We start from the raw sequence: 12223 nt of genomic DNA, 5'->3' as shown, positions 1-12223 counted from the left end.
ATAAAGAGAATTATCTACTGCAGGTAAGACATTAACCAGCTAATATTTAAGCAAAGCCTCACTTCAAAAACGCCAGTAAGAAAAAATACTATTAAATTTTTTATCTTTTTTATTTTTTTATTTTCTAATTCTAGTAAAAAAGCAAGCAGCTACTGATGTCTTCAGTATTACCATTCAGCCTGCAAGGTAACTTTGGTTTTGAAAGCTGTTTCAACAGTAAATACTTTGACTGTGTACTTTCCAGCAAAAATAAACTGTTGCAAAATCTTTTTCATCCAATTAAATCTGAAGCTTACTGTTTAAGTAATTTCAACTGAAGTCAAGTCAAGTCAAGAATAACTATTATTTAATGGATCTAATCATCTGTTAACATATGTGTTACTATAAAACATTTTAATTGTAGAAGGTCCTGAACTCCCTTAAGCTGAATTTGGTCTCTGAATCCTTTTGTCCAAGTGTCCTCATTGCTAAAATGTAAATGCTATCAATGGAATAGAGAACCCACTTGTAAGTATACAAATATGTTTTTGAGTTCAGTTGATTTGTTTTTTCCGAAATCTTAATCCAAGATTGAATTAATGTGAGAATGGTTTCCTAACAAGCCCAATTTTGCACCCATGGCTCAGTAATATGATTCGTTTTTCATCTCTGATTCTGGGTTTTTGTCCTCTTTTGCTTTCATCTCCCTCCTCTGTACCAGCCTGTCGTTTAGCATTGCCATCCTGCATGGGTGTGTATTTCTGGAAATGCAATTAATGAATTCTCTACTTTTCCCGTGCCTTTTTTCTCCCCTTCTTGTGCGCAGCAACGCGTCGCTCCATTAATTCTCAGCATTGCTACCCATAATTGACTTTTCTCTGACATGATTCCTCTCCACCGAGTGAGTCCCCACTTTATTATATTGTATTTTTCAAAACTGATCTCATTGTGTGTTGTTTACAGCGATACATGTGGTCCAGAGCAGCCGTGCCGTTTAAGGACAGATGAAGAAGAAGGGACAATGGGAGAAGAAATGAAATGTTGAAGAAAAGAGGAGGGGGAGGAAAGCAGTGTGGACCTCTTTTGTGCCTCGTCTACTGTCAGGGCCCTAACAGCTTCTTGTCTCTATGTTACGCTCTGTGGCCCCCTCTCAAACCTGCGCTTTTCTCTTTCTCTCCCTCTTTTACACACTCGCGCGCACGCACACACACTATCACGACCAATATGGCGCTCATGATTCCATTTTTTCTGTCTCAGTCTGGATGCATTTATTTTTTTAAAGTGATCCTCTATTGACTCATTGTCATGGAGAGGCTTGACTAGTCAACCAATGTAGGCCTAGGTTCAAATCCGTACGATAACTGATTTAAACTCCACGAATGGGTCACATGTGTTAAAAGATTCACTCAAAAAGAAAAAAAAAAAAAAAAACAGGAAAAAGCCAAACATAAACGTGGACAAATCTAAATTGCATTTTTTTTTCCCCTCAAGGCTTTGAGCGGTGTTGATTTGATTCAGGTAGCTGACCATGATCATTTTTGTCGTAAATGAAGAGGCTATATTTCTTTCTCAGCTCTCACACACTCATCAGCTCCCCTTCTGCACTCATCCCACACCCACGCTACAATCACAAGTTATGACCTTTGCTTTCTCAATATAATTTATCGCTGTTGCTCCCTGTTGCCTGTCCTCCCAGGAGCTCCGCTGGACTCCGTCCAGCCATGAGAAGAAAGCACGCCGTTGGGTCACATCAACCTGACTGGAAACAGTGTCGAGGTCAGGCGACCAGGAGAGCACTAAATTTACATTAAGCTGTTGCTTTATGGGTCACTAATCAGAATTTAATCTGAAGCCCATTGTGAGTGTTCAAAAAGTCAGGGGAGATAGATTTTTTTTTTTTTAGTCATAGGGAAAAACATAGAGATGTGCCAGTTCTATTTATTCCTGAAACTTGCAGATTAAACTTTTGACCAAATTTGGTTTTCTTTTAAAGAACTATGAGACATAGAAAGGAAATGTGTGCTTTATATTCTTTTATAGATGTAATTGTTTATATTTCACAAAAATATTTTGGAAATATAAGACTATCCATATTTATGATCAAATTGTATGTCCTAAGCCTGAGTCTCTGAGTCTCTGTTTTTTTTTTAATTCAACTCAGATGAAAGTGCTGGCAGCTCTTATTAGTGAAAAATCTGATTTTTCAGTATTTGCTATGTTGTTTACTGATCATCGCTGATCAACAAAATATGAATGTAATACTCTTACATTTCTAGAAAAATATAATTTTGTAACTTATTTGATATAATTAGAAATAGAAAACAATAAATAAATTAGCATCACATTTTTGAAGTTTTTCCATTGTATGTATAGTTACAAATCTGTCCTTTTTGAATTCGAGTCTGCTTTGGGTTCCAAGGTCAGTGGGGGCCTTGTTAAATCTCAAAGTTTGCTTATACTCTAGGCCGGCTGTGACTATCTCCATTTCCTTGAAAAAATTAAATGAAACTTTAAGTCTGGAAATGGCCTGGTACTAAGAACTGAAAGTGTCACTGAATGAAAGAAACTTTTATTCTTTTTTTTTTTTTTTTTACACTCAGCAGTTGTCACCCAATCCTCTCTGACTTTTCTTGGCTTCCACTGCAAGCTATAGGTTTAAATGACTGAGGGAGAACATGCCGTACAACAGGCTAATTTCCTCTACTTTACTATTAATGCATTTGGCAGGAACAACATTCCATTCCCCGTAATGAGATACACAAATAAATCTGGCTATGGATAGATTCAGAGCTGGGTGGTGGCGGTGATGGTGGAAGGGAGGGGAGGGTGCAAAGGAAGATGTGCATTGAGACGCATACTCCAAGCCCTGGCATAATTGGTATCACTGCTTGCAGACATGCAAACCAATCTCTCCATAGATAGGGCCGAGACTCTCTTTTCCCCCCTTAAGGCTATTTCTTTTGTCTTTTCAATAGCTTGCACATCCAAGATAGAGGGAGGGGACTGGGGCGTAAGGGGGGATGGGGGGGTTGTGAATTAATAGCTTTTCTCTGCAGAATTGCAAATTCTTTTTAAATGTCACTGTGTTGTAGATGCGAAGAGCATCTGAAGCCACAAACTCTCACAAACACATTTCCAGGCAAAAGGTGGGAGTCAAACACATCCACAAATCCTAAAACTAATCCCTGCTCCATTATTATTGAGTCTGCCAGGACCTACCTTATCCCTCCTTTCCTCACAAAACATTTTTTCCTCCTCTTGCGTGAGCTGTCCAGTGTAACATGCTACTTTTAATTTGCAATAACACATGACAAGGACAGATTAATAGCTCTTATGGCACCCGCGTCCCTGAGGCTCATCTTACGGGGGACCAGGTGTACATAACGCGTGTCACACTACATTATCTCTACAGCCCTGCAGTAATAGGGACCTTTTTCTTCCTGAAAGGGCAACTGCTGACTTCAGTCACACGAGGAGCACTAGACAACGACATTGTGACAGAAGCCGAACAAGGACGATACAACTCTTTCTTATAAAGAGCACCATCAGGATTTAAAATATGCAGAAACATTTTGTCTTGTAGTTGAATACTTTCACACATGCTTCAACTAATTTACACGCTAAACTCAGTTGCAGATGAGTTCTTATCTCAGTGATTTTAAAACTTTAAAAAATGATGTATTAATTAAAGAATCAATCTTAAGCTAGAATATGGCCACAGACTAAAGCAGTTCTCATGTACCTACACAGTACAGTTACAATTTTGGGATAAACTACTGAAATGCCTCGTTATTGTTTTTTTCAAAACAAAATAAAGACCATTCTTGTCTGCATGAAGTTGTAACAAAGTAAAAAGAATGTTCTTTAGTTGATATTACTGTAAAACATTGACCATAAAATATCTACGTCTCGGTATTTAAATTGTATTTTGCTGAAACATGATAGCTTGTAGCTTAATACCTTAGCATACAATTTAAGCAATTCAATTACCATTGTTGTGAGATTTGACTAATAAAAAGAACACTATTTTAAAAAAGTGAGGATATATCCAGACATTGAAACTGCATAATACAGATGTTAATTTAACGATATAAACAATTGCTGAGAATACACTGAATTTTCTCATTTTTTATAAACATAAAACCCCAGAAAGTAGATTAGTATTAGTATTCAATTGTTCGTCTTTAGATGAAAACTATTATTTTCCGCAGTAACTTTACCATTAATATTGTTTTACTTATTTTGGAAAAACAAAAAATACATATTTTCCTGCCACACTTTATGAGCAAAACATGAATAAGTGAAGACATCAACTGCAGGTGAAAGGAGAGGATGTGTGGTTTGATTGATTGAGCAAAGTGAAAAAAAAAGAAGAAAAAATAAGGTTGTCTAACTTCAACTTACAATGTCCTATTTTCCTTCCATCCAAGTGGTTGCCACTCCAGAGAACTAAAGAGAGAAACATAAAAGGAAAGGAAGTGGCCTGTTTTCATCAGTGCTCTCTGAGATCATTTTTAACCACATCATCCCAACCAGCAACCTCAATGATGTGCCCACACACACAAACACACGCACGCACACACAGCCCCTGCCCTGCCTCCACCGGTCTGTTCCTACACCTGTTCAGGCCTCCACCGGGGACATGTTAATTCATAGGCATTAAAAAAAGCCAATTGTTTGCACAACCGATAATCTATTAGCCCTCAGGCGTTGTGTGTCCACTCTCCTGCTCTGCCCAGGAATGAAGAAGAAAAAAAAAAAAAAACATCCTGGCTTAGACTAGAAAACCTTCCACATAATCTTTGAGTGTATCTACATCTGCTTTCTTGCCAATTCTCAGCTTTTGTTTGCTGTAAAATACACGCTTTATTTCTTTTTTTAATCAGAAAAAAAATGTCCTTAAAGTTTTTATGCAGTGCTAAATATTAAACGACTAGGAGTTCACTGATAAAATCAAGATTGCAGAGGAGATTTTTTCTGCCTTTTGTGACTTTATGGGGATAGAGGCAGCAATGCTGATGACTCGCCAAGGGGGATTAGAGTTGTAATGACAGCTATATGCAGTGTCAGTGGTATCAGATAGAGAGGCTGCTCTGTTGCCATATATCTGTATGGTAAAAATGAAACTGATTGGATCACAGCGCTCTTTCGAACACTCGGGTCTGCCTGATGTAACAACATAACAAGTCACTGGAGACAACACACAAAAACACTCTCTTGACTGCAGAACTGTCATAAATGTCAACTTCTTCACACACAGAGGGGGGAAAAAGTAAGAGAAGAGAGATGAGATGAATTAAAAAGGATGAAAAACAAAAGGGGATCTTGTGTTTTTCCTTACCATCATCCCGTTTCCTTTTCTCGCCGTTGGAGCGGGGAATACCCAGAATGCCGTTGATGGAGTAGGATCCTACGGGATTATTGGAGGCACTGGTCACGGGAGGCGAGGCTGTGCTGGGCACTGGTGTAGAAAGCTGTGTTAGTGTGTGTGCTTGGTGTGTTTTCCGAGTTGTTTCAGCAACAGCGATTGTCTTATTTGACTGTCCTCTAATCTGCTTTATTCATTCGCTCACCTATGGTGTGGCCGGGTGTGGAGAGCGGCGTGACGGATCCATCAGGGGACGGGTGGAATTGCTGCTGGACTTTGGTGCGGATAATCCTGATAAAGTGAACAACAGACATGGATCAATCAATGCTCGTTTCCACGGTGCGGAGATTTCACATCAGACCGGCCTGGCCTCGGACGCTTAAACACGTTGCATCACGTCCACTTTATGTCTGTGCATGTACAAAGCGCTCCTGCCATTTGTGGGCCTGCTTGTATCCTGACACGCGGGCCTGTCCCTGTCACAAATAGCCAATCTCTGGGCTTTAGGGCCAATCTCTCTGCTCCTTGTGTGCAGCTGAATAAGGGCTGGCCCCTGGAGATTGTGGATTCAATCTAGCTGGATTCTGAGGTTAGAAATATGATAAAGTCCCCCATACAAGTAAGATGTGATGTGGCGGGAAAGTCTTCATTGCACTTTGGTCTGTATGATCTTGCAAACAAAGCATGAAATCACATCAATTCACCTCAATGATCAGCTTCACTGGCTCTACCTGGCCAACTCTAATAATCTCCCTCTCCAGCACATCACACACTCTCTTTTCTTCTCTCTCTCTCCATCTCTCAAAGCTCCATCCTCTTTTCTCATTTCTCCTCTCTTTTCCGTCCAGTGCTGCCTCACTGTACCTCATAACGACTGTCTCAAACTCCACTTCTCCTCGCTTTCCTTTATTTTTCTTTCTCCAATCTTCTCCTCCATTGCCGTATCTCTGAGTCGTACTTTTTTCTTCTTTTTACAAGCTAAACACAGCACTCAGAAGGTCTGTGTGCTCAGAGCTTATTGATTGGAACTCCCAGAAAGAAAAGTTGACGACAGATGCTGGGAGACGAACAGCACATGCAAATTGTGATCCACAAATTAAACGTGACAGGTTAGCAATAGGGTCTCAATGGCTCAAACGGCGTCTGACGCCACATCCAACGTGTTTTAACCTTTCCTGTGCTTTGAAATAACAACCAGTATGAAAGAAACAAGCAGAAAATGCATTTAAACTGACAAGAAAAAGGATAAAAACTTTCACCAAATCATGCTGCCATGGTGTAAAGTCTGCTGTAACTCTTCTGAAATATGATCACATTAAACCATGACTATGGTAATCTTTTGATAGATAGGAGAACATGAGATAATTGATTAACAGACAGCGACATAAATCCCACATGGAATTACATCTGGCTGCAAACATGTGTCAAGAACAGACTTTATAGGGTGCAGATGAGGTGACTGACACACACACACCCCCACACCCCCCCCACACACACACCCACACACACACACCCACACACACACACACACACACACACACGCACGCACGCACGCACGCACACATGCACACATACGCCAATGCACAAAGTGCAATCCATCGCTAAAGGGTTAAACTAAAACTTTTCATTTTCCACTTTATCTCTCGATGTTCTCCACCACTCTCGCCTTCAGGCAGGGCAACAAAAGGCAAGCAGCCTCCTCCTCCTTCTCTTCCTCCTCCTCCAGAAAACTCCACATCAATATTTTATTTGAATTTCCAACATCTCACCACAACAGTTATCTGACCTCATGACTTGAGGGAGTCTCGTAAATTCAAGGACTTAGTTTCGAGTTGTGTGTTGTTCGTATTGAAAAAGCAATCTGGGTGGTTGAGTTAATGACTTCGGTGTTTGGCTCTTGTGTAAAAAAAAAAAAAAAAGAAGAGTATATATCAAGCAAAAGCAATGTAAAGATGGTGATCAATGTTAATGGAAAGCCTCCTATTGGTGCTTTTCTCCGATTGGGCATTGGACTACAAAACCTTGTCTTTACGTAATCTTTTATAAATCACAGAAGAAAAAAAGATGTGTTTAAAATTAAAGCTCTTTAGTCAAACAGAGCAGAAATCAGACACTTTATGAGACAGACCACCACCAGGGTTTTTCTTTCTATATTCTTTCCTTCATGCATTTAATTCCTCCTCTAACAATCTTCTTACAACACCAACTCCTATCCTCCTGCAACGTTACCATTTCGCCTGGAATGGTTTCATGCTTTGCAATTCACCTTTTTGTCGTTTGGACTAAGTTAAAGCGGGTCACATGTTCTATATCCGAACACATCAGAGGACTAAAACTCAGAGTGAATTCTTAAGAGTTGTTGGGCTGTAACCCGTGCTGTTAATGATTAACGTACAAACTGGAAAACAATTTCTGTCGGCGCATTTTTCTCATAGCAGCGAATGACCAAAATGCTTCCAAACAGTAACTTGAAACAGAACAGAGGAGTCCACTTCAGTGTACATCGCTTTTAAAAACCTGTTGAATGATCTCCAAGCGTCGTTTTCTTGTTTTCCTTCATTATTTTCACCCTCCCTTCCCCCCCCCCCAACCCTTGAATTTAGCTGGACGTGTTATGAGACTCTTTTCAGCTCATTAAAATGTAATGCTGAGGACCAGCTCTCTGGAACAGTGCCTCCTAAGTAAGGTTCATCACTGCATGCGCTACGGGACTTTTCCCTTTAATTCTGCAGGCTTCCTCTGGGCTTTTAAACAGCATCCTTACATCTTAAAATATTGTTTTCCCCCCAAAAAAAAACTGTCCCGCAACGAGAGGAAAAATAGGTAAAGGTATTTAATAATTTAATCATTTTTATTTGTGACATTCTTTTTCAATCATCATAATAATAATAATAATTTGAATTTCATATATATATATTTTTTTAATAAAAATACATTTGTGTTGTGACGTGGATATTGACTGGCAGTGAGGATGCTGCAGCCGCCTCCGTGACAGTGTGGTCCGTGTATTGAACGCCTGAGTCGGGTGTTTCCCTCCGCCTCTGGATCTGGTTACGCAGGTATCGATCGGTTTTTATCGAGACAGATGTGATCCTTCGCGGCCCCACGCTGCCTCCGTGTTGTGGAGGGCCACGCATCGGAGGGATCGAATTGCACGTGTGAGACCACCCTCGAACAGGGTCTCGGCAGCCAGATATGTGCAGCCGGAGTATGTGTCTTTAATAGTATCACTTCTTCTTCTTTTTGTTCTTTTTCTTTTTTTTAAAGTCGCTGTTTCTTTTAAAAAGGTGCCCACCAAATTAAAATTGACGATGAATTCACGCATTTTGGGGGGTAAACTGTGTCACCGAATCCTTTAGTGAATAGAAAAAAAATAAGACAAAAATATTTTTTTTCGCCTACCTGTTGATGGATGAAACACTGGGTACTGTGTCGTTGTCGCAGACCCCCTCCGCCAGGAGTCGGTCCCTTATCTCCCACGCAAACATCGTGGGATTCTGGCGCTTGTACTCCGCGATCTTATCCACTACTTTCGGCGTTGCCACCTTTGGTTTGGAGCCCCCGATGACTCCCGGTTTAATACTGCCGGTCTCGTAGTACCTGCATGGGGACAGAGTGAGCCTTCCTGAATGGACCCCCGCCTCCGTTCAACTTCAAATGTTGTGCTCATTAAAGAAAGGTGGCTTTCAAAAAAAAAAAAAAATAATAATAAAAAAATAAAAAAAACATGTTATCAACGCTTGTTCCATCGAGTTCTGCAGTTATGCACATTTACTGCAAACAATTACCCACAAATAAGATCTATTAATTGGCCTGGGAGCGTTTTTGGGGCTAATTGAGTGTCAGCTGGAAGGCGAGCAAAAAAAGGGAGTGTGATTAAAATAAAATATGAGCGGGGGCAGACAGAAACAGAACAAATGCTTTAAGAGCACACTTTTAAAATGTCTAATTTTCACCACTATCAGCAGCATGCACCAAATGCCACCGTGACCTATTGGTAAATGTTGGTGACAAAACATTCAGTGTGTGTGGAATGAAATACCTCTGAAATGCCTTCTGATAGCTGAAAAAAATATATGTCAAAAAATTATTGGTGCCCTTAAGAAGAAGCTGATTTAGTTGTTTGCAGCCGTTGTTTTCCTGCTTGTATGAACTGTACGAAAAAAAAAAATGCTGAATAAAATGTAGGCTATGTGATAAGATTTTATTTCTAAAACATTCTATTTTTTCCCCTCGTAATTATTAAAGTTTACTCTTCACTTTTGAGAAAGTCTCCAGCTATATATTTTTTTGACATTATGTTTTTCTCATGCGAGTTGGCAAAATCCGCCAAATATTAACAGAAAAAAAAAAAAAAGAAAATTAAAAGAAGGCAGGAAAGAAAAGCTCTGCCTCTGTCAGCGATGGCTGAAGCTGAGACAAGGGCGGGATGTGCATTTAAATACTCTTAAAAAAAGATGCTGGACACACACGCACGCACGCACGCACACGCACACACCCACACACACACACACACACACACACACACACACACTCTCGATGATGGGCCCCCCTCTCTTTTACCTGCCGAGGATTTTGCTGACACAGCCGTGACTGACCCGTAGCTGTCGGGAGATGTCGCAGGGCCGGACGCCCTGGTGGGCCAGCTCCACTATCCGCTGCCGCACCACGTCCGGGAGGGGTCTGCCGTTCACAAACACCCCGCCGAGCTGGTTCACACCGCCGTGCCCTGCGTGGGATACAACAGCAACGCGAGGGGGGGACATAACATTACATACCTGCAGACAGGACACACACTGCTGTGCATGCAGGGGCCGCTTCAAAAGTGAAAGTTTTACTATTACTGCTGAAAACTCAAAGGAAGCACATATTTATAGACACTGATTAATCACAAATGTAATGAAAAAAATATATAATTATAATGATAATAATAATAATAATAATACAAATGAAATTAATGGAACTCTTGCCCTAATAATCGAACATTTCAATGTTTATTATACATATATAAATATATAAAAAATACATGCAAATCAGACAATATTTTCCATGAGCATCACTCCTTCTGTAGCTCAACACATGTCGCACGTATCACGTTTCCAACCTGTTTAATTTTCCTCGCTACAATTATTGTAAATAATTAAAATAAGCTTTGATAACTCATATTACCAACGCGGATTGTGCGAATGAGGACAGATTAATAATTTAGTCCCAGTCCGGGTCTTCTTTTACCCATATCATATGGAGTAAATAAATAATAATAATAATAAAAAAAGAATAACAAAAACAAGAAGAAAAGAATGGAAAAAATACGTGGGACTGCTCAGTTTTAGTTTGACGTTTAAAATGAGACAAATGGTGAATAATGAGGCTCGTTTACGTGCATTTACACACAGCGAGGTCTCTCTTGCTCACAATGAGGCTGATATTGCCCCAGGTAATAAAAAGCTCTGTATTTAAATCGAGGTGTTCATAATTCGCCACTTCGCCGAGGAAGCTTTACAGTCTAGCTAATTTTAGGAAAAAAAAAACAACAGCAAAAAAAAAAAAAAAAAAAAAAAACAACAACAACAAAAGAACTCTTGACAAAAGAAATAGAATCAAAATCCCAACATTTCGGGAAATCTAAAAAATTATGTGGAATTATTACAGTTTTAAGACTTGATCGATGTATTTCAGTTGCTCAGTCTGGGTTTGCTGATGCAAAATTTAAATAAAAAACAACAACAACAACAAAAAAAACGTGTATAGCCGACATATTATTTTAGAAGAGAAAATAAAAGCGCAATTTGCAGAATCTAGCAACAAAAAAAAAAGCATTTATATAGGCTATATTTTTTTTTAAACTTGTGCGCTTGTAAACTCTAAAATAAGTTTACTAATAGATTTGGGTGCCATATGGGTTTCATATAAACAGGCACCTTTTTTGTCAATCGGCAGACAATCTAATTTGATTCGGGATGAGAGCCACATCACAGAGATGTTTCGCTCCATAAACTAATTCAGCATACTCACGGTGCATCGCCGAGAAGGGGTCTGCTTTGCAGTGAATATCCATGGGATAGCAAAGGAAAGAAAGGTAATCGACTGAGGTCGCCGTTTCGCCTTTGTGGTGCAGCTTTAAACGAATAAAAAAAAGATTAAATATAAATTTGTTTTGGTGTAAAACACAGTCCGCCTTGGAAGGAGTCCGCGGGTTCTTCAACTTCTTGTTGAGTTTTCCTTTTACCAAAAAAAAAAAAAAAAAAAAAAAAAAAAAGTATGGAAGAAAGTCTGTCAGGTGCAGCGCATGACCCACGCGTGTGCAGAGCGCGCCGGCTGCAGCAGCATTTGGCTTTAAAACTCGTGTCACTCTGAGTGTTTGGAGGACATCCTGAAGAAAACCAAACAAGCCGGTATATAGCTCTGAGCTCCACTCAGAAGAAGAAGAAGAAGAAAGAAAGGAGAGGAAAAAAAGAGAAAATCCCCCTCTCTCCTCTGACAGCGTGCTGGACTGGCGGGGCTCTGCGCTTCAGTCAGATAAGGGGCGGAGATGACAACAACAACATGGACATGGCGGAGACAGAGCAGCGCGTCCACCCTCAACCTCCGAAACGGGGCTGTGCCTGAGCGAAGCTTTGGACTGAGAAGCCCCTCTCCTCTTGTGTCTGTTTCTAAAAGCCGCAGTCCCACAGATCGCAGCCCACCATCAACCTCCCCCACCAACCGCCACCCCCCACTCACACACCCCTCCTCTCCTCCGAGCCTACCTCCATCCCACAGATCCCCTTGCATAGAGATGGATGACTTGTCAGACAAAGGCAATAGATTCCAACACTTTGTGATTCGCCCACGTAAAAATCCTGCAGCTCAAATGAGGAGGTCCCTGCATCCGAC

At 40.4% G+C, this 12223-nt stretch overlaps 1 protein-coding gene across 6 annotated transcripts in view; it reads right to left on the bottom strand.

Moving 5' to 3' along the window:
• The window catches only part of pax2a (paired box 2a), a 36310-nt gene extending 24340 nt beyond the window's left edge, over positions 1-11970 (bottom strand). For 2 of the 6 annotated variants that reach the window (XM_055030078.1, XM_055030075.1), the window contains exons 1-7: positions 11363-11970; positions 9911-10076; positions 9390-9410; positions 8750-8947; positions 5553-5638; positions 5321-5440; positions 4384-4428 (exon numbers count right to left, since the gene is read on the bottom strand). In XM_055030078.1, coding sequence (XP_054886053.1) covers positions 4384-4428; positions 5321-5440; positions 5553-5638; positions 8750-8947; positions 9390-9410; positions 9911-10076; positions 11363-11405 — 679 coding nt within the window. In that variant the 5' untranslated portion in view covers positions 11406-11970. The remainder of the gene's footprint in view (positions 1-4383; positions 4429-5320; positions 5441-5552; positions 5639-8749; positions 8948-9389; positions 9411-9910; positions 10077-11362) is intronic. The other 4 variants (XM_055030079.1, XM_055030076.1, XM_055030081.1 and 1 more) reach the window with 2 other exon arrangements.
• Positions 11971-12223: the final 253 nt, after the last annotated feature.

The sequence above is a fragment of the Poeciliopsis prolifica genome, unplaced genomic scaffold (genome assembly GCF_027474105.1).
Source record: "Poeciliopsis prolifica strain line A6 unplaced genomic scaffold, Auburn_PproV2 SCAFFOLD005, whole genome shotgun sequence".
Taxonomy (NCBI): Eukaryota; Metazoa; Chordata; class Actinopteri; order Cyprinodontiformes; family Poeciliidae; genus Poeciliopsis; species Poeciliopsis prolifica.
Note: the sequence above shows the minus strand (reverse complement) of the source record. Positions and strands in the feature narration are given on the sequence as shown.